General features: G+C 42.7%; 1 protein-coding gene across 1 annotated transcript in view; it reads left to right on the forward strand.

Moving 5' to 3' along the window:
- The first annotated feature begins 6,016 nt into the window (after positions 1–6,016).
- Positions 6,017–14,882, forward strand: part of LOC135528999 (PDZ domain-containing RING finger protein 4-like) — a 99,913-nt gene continuing 91,047 nt past the window's right edge. Inside the window, exon 1 of the mRNA XM_064957960.1 lies at positions 6,017–6,489. Within this exon, the coding sequence (XP_064814032.1) occupies positions 6,421–6,489 (69 nt within the window). The 5' untranslated portion in view covers positions 6,017–6,420. The remainder of the gene's footprint in view (positions 6,490–14,882) is intronic.

Below are 14,882 nucleotides of genomic sequence, written 5' to 3' on the forward strand. Positions count from 1 at the left end.
TCATGTTTTACTCACATTAATCATTCAATACTGTTCAATTATGTATCATTCAAGGCCATTGAGAGGTGTGTGTGTGTGTGTGTGTGTGTGTGTGTGTGTGTGTGTGTGTGTGTGTGTGTGTGTGTGTGTGTGTGTGTGTGTGTGTGTGTGTGTGTGTGTGTGTGTGTGTGTGTATGCGAGAGAGAATGAGACGGTAGCCTCCAGCCATTCTAATGTCATTGGCTTTGGGACGCCCAGCTGTCTATGTCGTCGTACATGCCCTGGAGACCATAACCATGGATACTGTTACCGTAGGTATGACAACCATGGCGGCTGAATGAGGGGTGTGTGAAAGGTGCGTTGTTCACACACCCCTCACAGCCAAGTCAGCATAATAATAAGCATAATCATACCGATCACGAAGCAGCACGAAGCAGCATCCTCTTCTGAAGGGCAGACGGTGACGTGAATCCATTGTGTTGTTCTGAACCGCTGTGACAGTCCAACTCATGTCATTGTGTTGTTCTGAACCTCTGTGACAGTCCAACTCATGTCATTGTGTTGTTCTGAACCTCTGTGACAGTCCAACTCATGTTGTTGTGTTGTTCTAAACAGCTGTGACAGTCCAACTCATGTCATTGTGTTGTTCTGAACCTCTGTGACAGTCCAACTCATGTCATTGTGTTGTTCTGAACCTCTGTGACAGTCCAACTCATGTCATTGTGTTGTTCTAAACAGCTGTGACAGTCCAACTCATGTCATTGTGTTGTTCTGAACAGCTGTGACAGTCCAACTCATGTCATTGTGCTGTGACAGTCCAACTCATGTCATTGTGTTGTTCTGAACCGCTGTGACAGTCCAACTCATGTCATTGTGTTGTTCTGAACCTCTGTGACAGTCCAACTCATGTCATTGTGTTGTTCTGAACAGCTGTGACAGTCCAACTCATGAATGACATTCTGGTGGTTGTGTGAAAAACGTTCTCAGATCTTCACACACGTCTCATTCATAAAGGCTGGGCTGTGAGGCATCAAGGTATTTCAATAACGCACATGACAGAGAGATGAGTCTTTTCTGCTGAGGCCAAGTGTGATATACTGTAGTGTTCAGCTTCAAGGCAATATTGATAGAAAGAGAGAGAGACTTTACCAACTTTTGATTGGTAATTTATTTAAGGTGAGGTGGTACTTGATATTCTTCAGAGCAGTGTGCAGCTTGCTTCAGGCCGGATGCGTGATCATTGTTCATGATTAGTTGCACTCTCTCCATCTCTCACACCGGTATGTCTGTAGTCAAGGTTACCGGGGGCTTTGAACCATTGAGCCTCTGTTTTGCCAACCTACAATTCCACCACACACCTCGATGTTCTGAAATTTAAGACAACTACGTTTTTCCTTTCCAGTGTCATTTCTCGCCAACAAAGTGACCCATTTATGTGAACCGCATTATGTAGGACATTATGGTAATTCTAATGTGTCAGCTTTCCTTTGAAGTCACACACATGTCCCCTGCAGCTTGGTAATTTCTGGTTAACCTTCAACCTGTAACCTCGAGCTCCAAACACAAATACCTTTCTGTCACACCTGAGCAGAATGTGTCCAACTCACCTGTTCCTGCTTTAACCTGTACCTACTCTAACCTATATCTACTCTAATCTGTCTCTAACCTGTATCTACTCTAACCTGTACCTACACTAACCTGTATCTACTCTAATCTGTCTCTAACCTGTATCTACTCTAACCTGTATCTACTCTAATCTGTCTCTAATCTGTCTCTAACCTGTACCTATTCTAACCTGTATCTACTCCAATCTGTATCTAACCTATATCTACTCTAACCTGTATCTACTCTAATCTGTATCTAACCTGTATCTACTCTAATCTGTCTCTAATCTGTCTCTAACCTGTACCTACTCTAACCTGTCTCTAACCTGTAGCTACTCTAATCTGTCTCTAACTTGTACCTTCTTGAAATGTTCCGCATTGACTGACCTTCATGTCTTAAAATAATGTTGGACTGTTGTTTGTCTTTGTTTATTTTAGCTGTTCTTGACATAATATGGACTTGGTCTTTTAACAAATAGGGCTATATTCTGTATACCACCCCTACCCTGTCACAACACAATTGATTTGCTCGAAAGCATTAAGAAGGAAATAAATTCCACAAATTAACTTTTAACAAGGCACACAAGTTAATTGAAATGCATTCCAGGTGACTACCTTATGAAGCTGGTTGAGAGAATGCCAAGAGTGTGGAAAGCTGTCATCAAGGCAAAGGGTGGCTACTTTGAAGGATCTAAAATATTAAATATATTTTTATTAATTTAACACTTTTTTGGTTAATACATGATTCCATATGTGTTATTGGATAGTTTTGATGTCTTCACTATTATTCTACAGTGTAGAAAATAGTAAAAAAATAAAGAAAAACCTTTGAATGAGTAGGTGTGTCCAAACGTTTGACTGGTACTGTACATGGCTAAGTGAATTACCTCATACCCCAGTACACAGTGGTGTCAAGTACTTAAGAAGAGTACTACTTATGTTTTTTTGGGGGGGTATCTGTACTTTACTATTTATATTTGACAACTTTTACTTTTTCTTCACTACATTCTTAAAGAAAATAATGTATATTTTACTTCATAAATTTTCCCTGACACCCAAAAGTAGTCGTTACATTCTGAATGCTTACCAGTACAGGAAAATGGTCCAATTCACACACTTATCAAGAGAACGTCCCTGGTCATCCCTACTGCCTCTGATCTTACAGACTCAATAAACATAAATGCTTTGTCTGTAAATGATGTCTGAGTTTTGGAACGTGCCCCTAGCTGTCAAATAATGATATAAATTGTGCTGTCTGGTTTGCTTAGTATAAAGGAATTTGATGCCTATCATTTACCTTTACTCCAGTAGGACGATTGAGTACTTTTTCCACCTGAAGTACATTTAAAACCAGATACTTTTAGACTTAGACTCAAAAGTTGACCTTTATTTAACTAGGCAAGTCAATTAACTTCTTGAAACTCCCCATCCCGGATCCGGGTTTGTGACTAAAGCCTCAGGCTCATTAGCATAACGCAACGTTAACGATTTCTGAAAATCGCAAATAAAATGAAAATAATGCGTCTGCTCTCAAGCTTAGCCTTTTCTTAACAACACTGTCATCTCAGATTTTCAAAATATGCTTTTGAACCATAGCAATTGACTAATTTGTTAAGAGTATGCAAAGCTAGCATAGCATTTTGAGTAGCATTTAGCACGCAACATTTTCACAAAAACCAGATAACCATCTGTCTCTAATCTGTCTCTAACCTGTACCTACTCTAACCTAAATAAAATCATTTACCTTTGAAGAGCTTCTGATGTTTTCAATGAGGAGACTCTCAGTTACATACCAAATGCGCAGTTTTTCCTGAAAGCGTCTGTGTGTAGGAGAAATCGTTCCGTTTTCTACATTGCGTCTGGCTACCGAAACGAACCAAAAAATTCAGTCACCTACAACGTAAAACAATTTTTTCCGGATTAACTACATAATATCGACAAAAACATGGCAAACGTTGTTTGGAATCAATCCTCAAGGTGTTTTTTCACATATCTCTTCATTGATATGCAGTTCGTGGAAGCTTGCTTTCCTCTCTGTATCGCATGGAAAAATACTGGCAGGTGACTTTTGCGCACCAATTTCGGCGCAGGACACCGGGCGGACACCTGGTAAATGTGGTCTCTTATGGTCAATCTTCCAATGATCTGCCCACAAATACGTCACAATGCTGCAGACACCTTGGGGAAACGACAGAAAGGGTTGACTCACTCCTCTCGCATTCACAGCCATATAAGGAGACAATGGAAAACAGAGCCTCAAAAATCCTTGTCATTTCCTGGATGCCATCTCATCTTGGTTTTGCCTGAAGCTCACGTTCTAGGGCACGCACAGAGAATATCTTGGTGTTTCTGGACACATCAGAGTGTTTTCTTTCGAATGGTATCAATTATATGCATAGTCGAGCATCTTTTTGTGACAAAATATCTTGTTTAAAACGGGAACGTTTTTCATCCAAAAATGAAATAGCGCCCCCATAGATGTAAGAGGTTAAGAACTAATTCGTATCTTCAATGACAGCCTAGGAACAGTGGGTTAACTGCCTTGTTCAGGGACAGAACGACAGATGTTTATCTTGTCAGCACGGGGATTCGATCTCTCTCCAACGCGCTAACCGCTAGGCTACCTGCTGTAGTATTTTAGTGGGTTACTTTCATTTTTACTTGTGTCGTTTTCTTTTATGGTATCTTTACTTTTACTCAAGTATGACCATAGAATACTTTTTCAACCTCTGGCTGGCAGCACATCATCTCAGTACTGGTGCCCTGTGTATATAGCCAAGTTATCATTACTCATTGTGGATTTAATCCTCGTGTTACTATGTTTTCTTCTCTGCATTGTTGGGAAGGCCTGTAAGCTTTTCACTGTTAGCCTTCACCTGTTGTTTACGAAGCATGTGACAAATACTATTTGATTTGATTGATTTGATTTACTCTCGCCTAGGCATCTGTCCTGTCCCATGTGTATCCAATCCAGTGCCATTCAGATAGAACAAACTCGGGGGGGGACCCTAGAGGTCTGTTTCCCGGACTCAGATGAAGCCTATCGTCCCAGACTAAAAAGCACGCTCAATGGATCATCTTCATTAACATTGGCTTTATGGCCAGAGATAGGCTTAATCTGTGTCCAGGAAACTGGCCCTGAAGGTCGTTAGTTAGTGAGAGTGATGTTACCCGGGAGGAGTGAGGAGTCACCTTCAGTCAGTGGAGACAGTTGGTCAGTCAGTTGGTGAACTCACCGGATGGGGACAGTGTTATCTGTATAGGAGCTGTCCTGTGATCTGATGCCCTTGACTGCGTCCACTCTGGGGGATAAGGGTGGGACTGGGGCATTTTAAAAGTCACTGTGATGCTGCTGCCTTTACTGAACATGTTGTGAAGACAGATGTTTGGTCTCTCTCCAGACTGGGGGGTATAACATCGGATTAGTCTCTATCACTTCCTCATCTCTCTCTCTCTCTCTCTCTCTCCCTCCCTCTCTCTCTCTCTCTCTCTCCTAATTTTATTCTCTCTCTCTCTCTCTCTCTCTCTCTCTCTCTCTCTCCTCACTTTCACTCCCCCTGTCTCCCCACTTTCTCTTTCTCTCTACCTCCCTCTCTCTCTCCCCCCACTTTCTTCGTCTCTGTCCTTTTCTCTCCCCACTTCCTCTCGCTCTCTCTCCCTCCCTGTCTCTCCCTCCCTGTCCCTCCCTCCCTCCCTCCCTCCCTCCCTCCCTCCCTCCCTCCTGCAGTGTGAGGGCAGTTGGAGTGGAAGCTAATTTGATCCAATCAATACCCTCCGTCTGTGTCTCTTCCTGTGTCAATCAGGGTGCCCTTGTCTACTAGCTCTGAGAGGATCTGTTTAGTTACAATCACTGGCCGACTGGAAATCTATTTCACTTCACAAAATGCCACTTCTCTTCTATCACTTTTCACTTTGAAAAGGCTATCTGATTGAATTAGAATTAGATTGATCCGTGTTTGAAATCTAGATGTCAATATATTGTGTTTTGTAACAGTTTAATTGTGTAAAATACATTGAATGTCCAATAAAGGAGGTTGAGGCTTTTCATGGCTTTGTTTAGAGGTACTATACTGTATATGCAAGGGAACGCGTACACACATACACACAAATGCAGACACACACACCCAGAGACCCCCCCCCCCCCCACTCACACACACATTAAGCACAGTACCAGCTCAGTATTGTATCAGAGCTTTGAGAATCCTCCCCCTACCCCTTACTCCTCCCCCTAACAGAACAGCCAATGAGCTTGATTATTATTCATGAACCACAGTAGGTGTGGTGATGTGCAGCAAGCCTGACAGAGAGAGGGGTGTGTCTCTACAAGCCCAGCGTGTGTATGAATGTGTGCTCATAGTGACAGAGAGAGAGAGAGAGAGAGAGCGAGAGAGAGAGAGAGAGAGAGAGAGAGAGAGGGAGGGAGACGAGGGGGAATGAGAGAGAGTGTGTGAAAGAGAGAGAAATAAAGAGGAGAAAGAGGAGAGAGAGGAGCTGATTGCTTCTTCTATTGACAAAAGCAACACACACACAACACACAACACACACACTCTGAGAGGACTCCCAACACAACACACAACACGTATACTCTGAGAGGACTCCCAACACAAGACACTTTGCTGGATCCTGGAGCTTGGAGCTTAGTATTGGTGTATTGGAGTGTGTGTGTACTGTGGTACCGCTGTGTGTGTGAGGGTGAGAAAAGAGTGTCTTTCTAAGGACACCCTGATGAAAAACGGAGCCGGGTTTTCAGGCAGAGCCCCCTGTGTGATCCTCCGCATATCTACCCTGGGGGACCCACCGCGCACCGCCGCCGCCTGTCATCTCCACGACAACTAGAATGGGCTGCAATTTGTGCTCTTTACAGAAACGGGAGGAACACTACAAGCTGCTGTATGAGATTTCACAGGTAAGAGAGTCTTGACACTGTGCTAGATGTGAAATGTTTTTCACACTGGAAGATAGGAAGGGTTCCTATCTTTGCGATTTGGTGGCAACGTGTGAGGGTGGTTTCAGAAAGAGAAAGAGAGAGGAAGAGAAGGAGAATGAGGATACTTTTAGATTAGAAGGCAAGCAAAGGAGAGAGAAAATTAGACAATTTCTTCTAAGCATGGAGACAGTTAGTCAGGCAGGCAGAATATGCAGTATTCTCTTCAAAGAGAAAATGGAGAGAGAAGAGAGAAGGGAGAGAGAGAAGAGAGAAGGGAGAGAGGAGAGAGAAGGGAGAGAGAGGAGAGAGAAGGGAGAGAGAGAAGAGAGAAGGGAGAGAGAGAAGGGAGAGAGAGGAGAGAAGGGAGAGAGAGAAGAAGAATGGAGAGAGAGAAGGAGAGAGAGAAGAGAGAGGAAGGGAGAGAGAGAAGAGAGAAGGGAGAGAGAGAAGAGAGAAGGGAGAGAGAGAAGAGACACAGAAGAGACAGTTAGTTTCTCCTCAGCAGAAGATGTAAGGAACAAGTTCAGTAATTGTCCTCTGCTGGCTTCAGAGGGGTTCATGATGCTCTCACTGCTACTCATCTTTCCCTGCATGCTGTTTCCATGGGAGGATGGGAAACTGAGTACATCAAAGCACAACATATGAAACATCGCTGCCTGTTTGTGGCAGTGTGATTTTTGTGTTGTTTGTGGCAGTGTGGTTTCTCTTTCATTTATAAAACCTTTATAATCAAACAGAGTCTCTTTTAGGCAACACTAATGAGTGTCGGAGCATTAAGAGTTGAGCCCTCTTCCTTTTCACAACAACACAAAATGTCTAACGGCTTGTATTATTTTTACATCTGGTTTATTGTTTTAATGGGAAATTAGCAATTTAGTGAATGCATGATTCATTTCTTTGATGGTGCTTGAATGGAATGTCAAGAGTTTGGAACTACTGCTACGGTTCTATCGTCATTTGTTTACAAAATGGAGTTATTGACCCAGTCTTGTTCTGTTCAATGTTCTCTACCTATACAGTACATTAAATACCCCAACGCATGCTGTTAAGTTCAAAAGAATTCAATACAAAAAATAACTAACTTCATTCAAACCAATGAAAGTTGGGACTGTAGAGTCAATTCTGTAAGAATTGTTATAACCTTACAGAACTGTATAGTTCCAAGCTCTCGATGGGTTGATAAAATAGGAACGGAAGGAACCAACTGGGTGTGGATGTTATTGTTGAGTAGCAGGTGTCCAGTGTTTTTGTCCTCTAAGTTTGATACAGTCTGCCACAACTATATGCCTGAGGAAGCATTTGACTCCACCCTCCTCGTTCAGTTTTCATGTCTGCTTGTGTCAGCAGAGGCCCAGAACAGCACATGAGACAAAACCACTAATTGATAGAAAGAGTAACCTTGGGTTACCAGGTGTCTAAACCTATTCTTTCTCAGGGCCGGACTACCCCAGTGTTATTATACACATTTTGTCATGAGGCTAAGAGAAAATGTTGCAGTTTTAAAGCTACTTTTCTGCAATTCTATACTTTTTTTCCCCATGAGGCAGAGATTTAAAAAAGAAAACAAAATAATTATAGCTCATCTCATGCTTTTGTTCACATTCTGCCATGAGGCTGAGAGAAAATGTTGTAGTTTTAAATCTAATTTCTTGCTATTCTATACACTTTGCGATGAGGCTGAAATAAAATGTTGTAGTTTTAAATCTAATTTCCTGCTATTCTATACACTTTGCGATGAGGCTGAAATAAAATGTTGTAGTTTTAAATCTAATTTCCTGCTATTCTACACACTTTGCGATGAGGCTGAGAGAAAATGTTGTAGTTTTAAATCTAATTTCCTGCTATTCTACACACTTTGCGATGAGGCTGAGATAAAATGTTGTAGTTTTAAAATGCAGGTAGCAGATAATGGACCTTATCAGATATTTGTTTAGTTGTTGCTGTACAGTACAGTCGTGGACAAAAGTTTTGAGAATGACACAAATATTAATTTTCACAAAGTCTGCTGCCTCAGTTTGTATGATGGCAATTTGCACATACTCCAGAATGTTATGAAGAGTGATCAGATGAATTGCAATTAATTGCAAAGTCCCTCTTTGCCATGAAAATTAACTCAATCCCTCAAAAACATTTCCACTGCATTTCAGCCCTGCCACAAAAGTTCCAGCTGACATCATGTCAGTGATTATCTCATTAACACAGGGGTGAGTGTTGACGAGGAAAAGGCTGGAGAATTTCCAGCCTTGTCAGCCCAATTTTTCAGACCTTAATCTCATTGAGGATTTGTGGTCAATCCTCAAGAGGCGGGTGGACAAACAAAAACCCACAAACTCCGAGCATTGATTATGCAAGAATGGGCTGCCATCAGTCAGGATGTGGCCCAGAAGTTAATTGACAGCATGCCAGGACGGATTGCAGAGGTCTTGAAAAAGAAGGGCCAACACTGCAAATATTGACTCTTTGCATCAAATTAATGTAATTGTCAATAAAAGCCTTTGACATTTATGAAATGCTTGTAGTTATACTTCAGTATTCCTATAATAACATCTGACAAAAATATCTAGACACTGAAGCAGCAAACTTTGCGAAAATTAATATTTGTGTCATTCTCAAACCTTTTAGCCATGACTGTTTATCAACTAATATACATGGGTTCTAACTTCAACAATTCTTTGTAAGTTTACATTTGTACAATTTATGCTCCCTGCATATAAAAAACACGAAGACTGACGAAAAGCCCCGAACACAAGATGGCAATTTCTATAACTCGTACGGCTGTAGGCTACTGTACATGGTGGAGGAACATGGCTGTAGGCTACTGTACATGATGGAGGAACATGGCTGTAGGCTACTGTACATGGTGGAGGAACATGGCTGTAGGCTACTGTACATGGTGGAGGAACATGGCTGTAGGCTACTGTACATGATGGAGGAACATGGCTGTAGGCTACTGTACATGGTGGAGGAACATGGCTGTAGGCTACTGTACATGGTGGAGGAACATGGCTGTAGGCTACTGTACATGATGGAGGAACATGGCTGTAGGCTACTGTACATGGTGGAGGAACATGGCTGTAGGCTACTGTACATGGTGGAGGAACATGGCTGCAGGCTACTGTACATGGTGGAGGAACATGGCTGTAGGCTACTGTACATGATGGAGGAACATGGCTGTAGGCTACTGTACATGGTGGAGGAACATGGCTGCAGGCTACTGTACATGGTGGAGGAACATGGCTGTAGGCTACTGTACATGATGGAGGAACATGGCTGTAGGCTACTGTACATGGTGGAGGAACATGGCTGTAGGCCACTGTACATGATGGAGGAACATGGCTGTAGGCTACTGTACATGGTGGAGGAACATGGCTGTAGGCTACTGTACATGATGGAGGAACATGGCTGTAGGCCACTGTACATGATGGAGGAACATGGCTGTAGGCTACTGTACATGGTGGAGGAACATGGCTGCAGGCTACTGTACATGGTGGAGGAACATGGCTGTAGGCTACTGTACATGATGGAGGAACATGGCTGTAGGCTACTGTACATGGTGGAGGAACATGGCTGTAGGCTACTGTACATGATGGAGGAACATGGCTGTAGGCTACTGTACATGATGGAGGAACATGGCTGTAGGCTACTGTACATGATGGAGGAACATGGCTGTAGGCTACTGTACATGGTGGAGGAACATGGCTGTAGGCCACTGTACATGGTGGAGGAACATGGCTGTAGGCTACTGTACATGATGGTGGAACATGGCTGTAGGCTACTGTACATGATGGAGGAACATGGCTGTAGGCTACTGTACATGATGGAGGAACATGGCTGTAGGCCACTGTACATGGTGGAGGAACATGGCTGTAGGCTACTGTACACGATGAGCTGGTGCGCACCAAGTTACACTCCTCCGGCTGTGAGGATTTTTCGACAGTATTCACAACATATTGACACAATTCCAATCTTTATGGAAGGAAAATCTCATTTCATAAATTACATGTGGAAAAAACGTATTTGAGTGAACATTAGCAAGCCAGCCAGCAGCAGATGAAACAGAAAGTGAATTCTCTCCTCTCTCTCTCCCCAGGTTTTAGCTTGGTTTAAGATATTTACTAGCCCATACCAGCGACAAACTTAGCTATGTCATGGACATACACTAAGTATACAAACCATTATGAACACCTGCTCTTTCCATGACATAGACTGACCAGGTGAATTTAGGTGAAAGCTATGATCCCTTATTGATGTCACTTGTTAAATCCACTTCAATCAGTGTAGATGGAGGGGAGGAGACCGGTTAAAGATATGATCCCTTATTGATGTTACCTGTTAAATCCACTTCAGTCAGTGTAGATGAAAGGGATGAGACAGGTTAAAGATATGATCCCTTATTGATGTTACCTGTTAAATCCACTTCAGCCAGTGTAGATGAAGGGGAGGAGACAGGTTAAAGATATGATCCCTTATTGATGTTACCTGTTAAATCCACTTCAGCCAGTGTAGATGAAGGGGAGGAGACAGGTTAAAGATATGATCCCTTATTGATGTTACCTGTTAAATCCACTTCAGTCAGTGTAGATGAAGGGGAGGAGATCGGTTAAATAAGGAGCGTTAAGCCTTGAGACAGTTGAGACATGGACTGTCTGCTGCTCCTGGTGTTGTCTCTTCCCTACACCTCTCTCCCTCTCTCTGTCTCTCTCTCTCTCTCTGTCTCTCTCTCTCTCTCTCTCTCTCTCTCTCTCTCTCTCTCTCTCTCTCTCTCTGTCTCTCTCTCTCTCTGTCTCTCTCTCTCTCTCTCTCTCTCTCTCTCTCTCTCTCTGTCTCTGTCTCTGTCTCTCTCTGTCTCTCTCTCTGTCTCTCTCTCTCTCTCTCTCTCTCTCTCTCTCTCTCTCTCTCTCTCTCTCTCTCTCTCTCTCTCTGTCTCTCTCTCTCTCTCTCTCTCTCTCTCTCTCTCTCTCTCTCTCTCTCTCTCTCAGGGCACAAGGTGAAACACAGATGCAGATGTTTTGGGTCTTGATATTTATTAAACAATCCAAAAGGGGTAGGCAAGAGAATGGTTGTGGACAGGCAAAATGTCAAAACCAGTTTAGAGTCCAGGAGGTACAGAGTGGCAGGCAGGCTCGAGGTCAGGGCAGGCAGAAAAGTCAGGCAGGTGGGTACGGAAACAGGCAAGGGTCAAAAACTGCATGAGTATGGGAAAACCGCTGGTTGATTTGAAAAGCATACAAGACGAACTGGCACAGGAAACATACACCAGGGATAATAAGCGACACCTGGAGGGGGTGGAGACAATCTCAAGACAATCTCAAGACAGGTGAAACAGATTAAGGTGTGACACTTTCTATTTCAATAACATTTCAATTCAATTACATTTCAATTCAATTACATTTCAATTTAAAAAAATTACTTTATTGGCATGGGAAACACATGTTAACATTGCCAAAGGAAGTGAAATAAACAATCAAATGTAACAGTAATGTCTCTCTCTCTTTTTCTCTGTCTCTTTCTTGCTCTCTTTTGCTGTCACTCTCTTTCTCTCTCCCTAACTCTCACACTGTATCGCTCTCTCTTTCTCTCTCTGTCTCTCTCTCTCTCACTCTTGCTCTCTTTCTGTCTGTCTCTCTTTCTCTCTGTTGCTCTCTTTCTATTTCTCTCTCTCTCTGTCGTCTCTCTCTCTCTCTCTCTCTCTGTCGTTCTCTCTCTCTCTGTCGTTCTCTCTCTCTCTGTCGTTCTCTCTCTCTCTATCTCTGTCTCTGGCTGTCTATCTATCTGTCTCTCTCTCTATTTCTCTCTCTCACTCTCTCTCTCTGTCGTTCTCTCTCTCTCTCTCTCTCTTCACCTTAAACCACTCGAGTGTTGCTTTAGCAGTATGCTTAGGGTCATTGTCCTGCTGGAAGGTGAACCTCCATCCCAATCTCAAATCTCTGGAAGACAAACAGGTGTCCCTCAGGAATTTCCCTGTATTTAGCACCATCCATCATTCCTTCAATTCTGACCAGTTTCCCTGCCAATGAAAACATGGTGTTCTCGGGGTTATGAGAGGTGTTGGATTTGTGCCAGACATAGCGTTTTTCTTGATGGTCAAAAGCTACATTTTAGTCTCATCTGACCAGAGTGCCTTCTTCCATACGTTTGGGGAGTCTCCCACATGCCTTTTGGCAAACACCAAACGTGTTTGCTTATTTTTTCTTTAAGCAATGGCTTTTTTCTGGCCACTTTTCCACAAAGCCCAGATATGTGGAGTGTACGGCTTAAAGTGGTCCTATGGACAGATACTCCAATCTCCGCTGTAGAGTTTTGCAGCTCCTCCAGGGTTATCTTTGGTCCCTTTGTTGCCTCTCTGATTAATGCCCTCCTTGCCTGGTCCGTGAGTTTTGGTGGGTGGCCCTCTCTTGGCAGGTTTGTTGTGGTGCCATATTTTTTCAATTTTTAAATAATGGATTTAATGGTGCTCCGTGGGATGTTCAAAGTTCTATTTAAAAAAAAAATAAAAATTTTTGTAACCCAACCCTGATCGGTACTTCTCCACAACTTTGTCCCTGACCTGTTTGGAGAGCTCCTTGACCTTCATAGTGCCGCTTGCTTGGTAGTGCCGCTTGCTTGGTAGTGCCGCTTGCTTGGTGGTGCCGCTTGCTTGGTGGAGCCCCTTGCTTAGTGTTGCAGACTCTGGGGCCTTTCAGAACAGGTGTCTATATACTGAGATCATGTGACAGATCATGTGACACAGATTGCACACAGGTGGACTATATTTAACTAATTATGTGACTTCTGAAGTTAATTGGTTGCACCAGATCTTATTTGGGGGCATCATATCAAAGGGGGTGAATATGTATACATGCACCACTTTTCTGTTTTTTATTTCTTCTAATTTTTTGAAACAAGTATTTTTTTTTTCATTTCACTTCACCAATTTGGACTATTTTGGGTCTGTCCCTTACATGAAATCCAAATAAAAATAATTTTAAATTACTGGTTGTAATGCAACAAAATAGGAAAAATGCAAAGGGGATGAATAATTTTGCAAGGCACTGTAGTCAAAGCTTTCCTTAAGTTTGGGTCAGTCACAGCGTTCAGGCATTCTTCCACTGTGTGCTCTCTGTTTAGGGCCAAATAACATTCTAGTTTGCTCAGTTTTTTTGTTAATTATTTTCAATGTGTCAATTAATTATTATTTTGTTTTGTCATGATTTGGTTGGGTCTAATTGTGTAACTGTCCTGGGGCTCTGTGGGGTCTGTATGTGTTTGTGAACCAGGACCAGCTTGCTTAGGGGACTCTTCTCCAGGTTCACCTCTGTAGGTGATGGCTTTGTTATGGAAGGTGTGGGAATTGCTTCCTTTTAGGTGGTTGTAGAATTTAACGGCTCTTTTCTGGATTTTGATAATGAGTGGGTATCGGCCTAATTCAGACCACAGACCTCACAAGCATAAAGGGCAATGGGTTCTGTAACGGATTCAGGTATTTTTAGCCAGATCCTAATTGGTATGTCAAATTTTCTGTGCCTTTTGATGGCATAGAAGGCCCTTCTTGCCTTGTTTCTCAGATCATTTACAGCTTTGTGGAAGATACCTGTGGCGCTGATGTTTAGGCCGAGGTATGTATACGTTTTTGTGTGTTCTAGGGCAACGGTGTCTAGATGGAATTTGTATTTGTGGTCCTGGTGACTGGACCTTTTTTGGAACACCATTATTTTGGTCTTACTGAGATTTACTGTCAGAGTCCAGGTCTGGCAGAATCTGTGCAGAAGATCTAGGTGCTGCTGTAGGCCCTCCTTGGTTTTGGACAGAAGCACCAGATCATCAGTAAATAGTAGACATTTGACTTCAGATTCTAGTAGGATGAGGCCGGGTGCTGCAGACTGTTCTAGTGCCCGCGCCAATTCATTGCTATATATGTTGTAGAGGGTGGGGCTTAAGCTGCATCCCTGTCTCAACCCACGGCCCTGTGGAAAGAAATATGCCAATTTTAAATGCACACTTGTTGTTTGTGCACATGGATTTTATAATGTCCTATGTTTTTCCCCAAACACCACTTTCCATCAATTTGTATAGCAGACCCTCATGCCAAATTCAGTCAAAAGCTTTTTTGAAGTCAACAAAACATGAGAAGACTTTGCCTTTGTTTTGGATGGTTTGTTTGTCAATTAGGGTGTACAGGGTGAATACGTGGTCTGTCGTACGGTAATTTGGTAAAAAGCCCATTTGACATTTGCTCAGTACATTGTTTTCACTGAGGAAATAACCAGGTCTGCTGTTAATCCAGAGGATTTTCCCAAGGTTGCTGTTGACGCAAATCCCATGGTAGTTATTGGGGTCAAATTTGTCTCCACTTTTGTGGATGGGTTATCAGTCCTTTGTTACAAATATTGGGG

Source organism: Oncorhynchus masou, unplaced genomic scaffold (genome assembly GCF_036934945.1).
Source record: "Oncorhynchus masou masou isolate Uvic2021 unplaced genomic scaffold, UVic_Omas_1.1 unplaced_scaffold_1071, whole genome shotgun sequence".
Classification (NCBI taxonomy): Eukaryota; Metazoa; Chordata; class Actinopteri; order Salmoniformes; family Salmonidae; genus Oncorhynchus; species Oncorhynchus masou.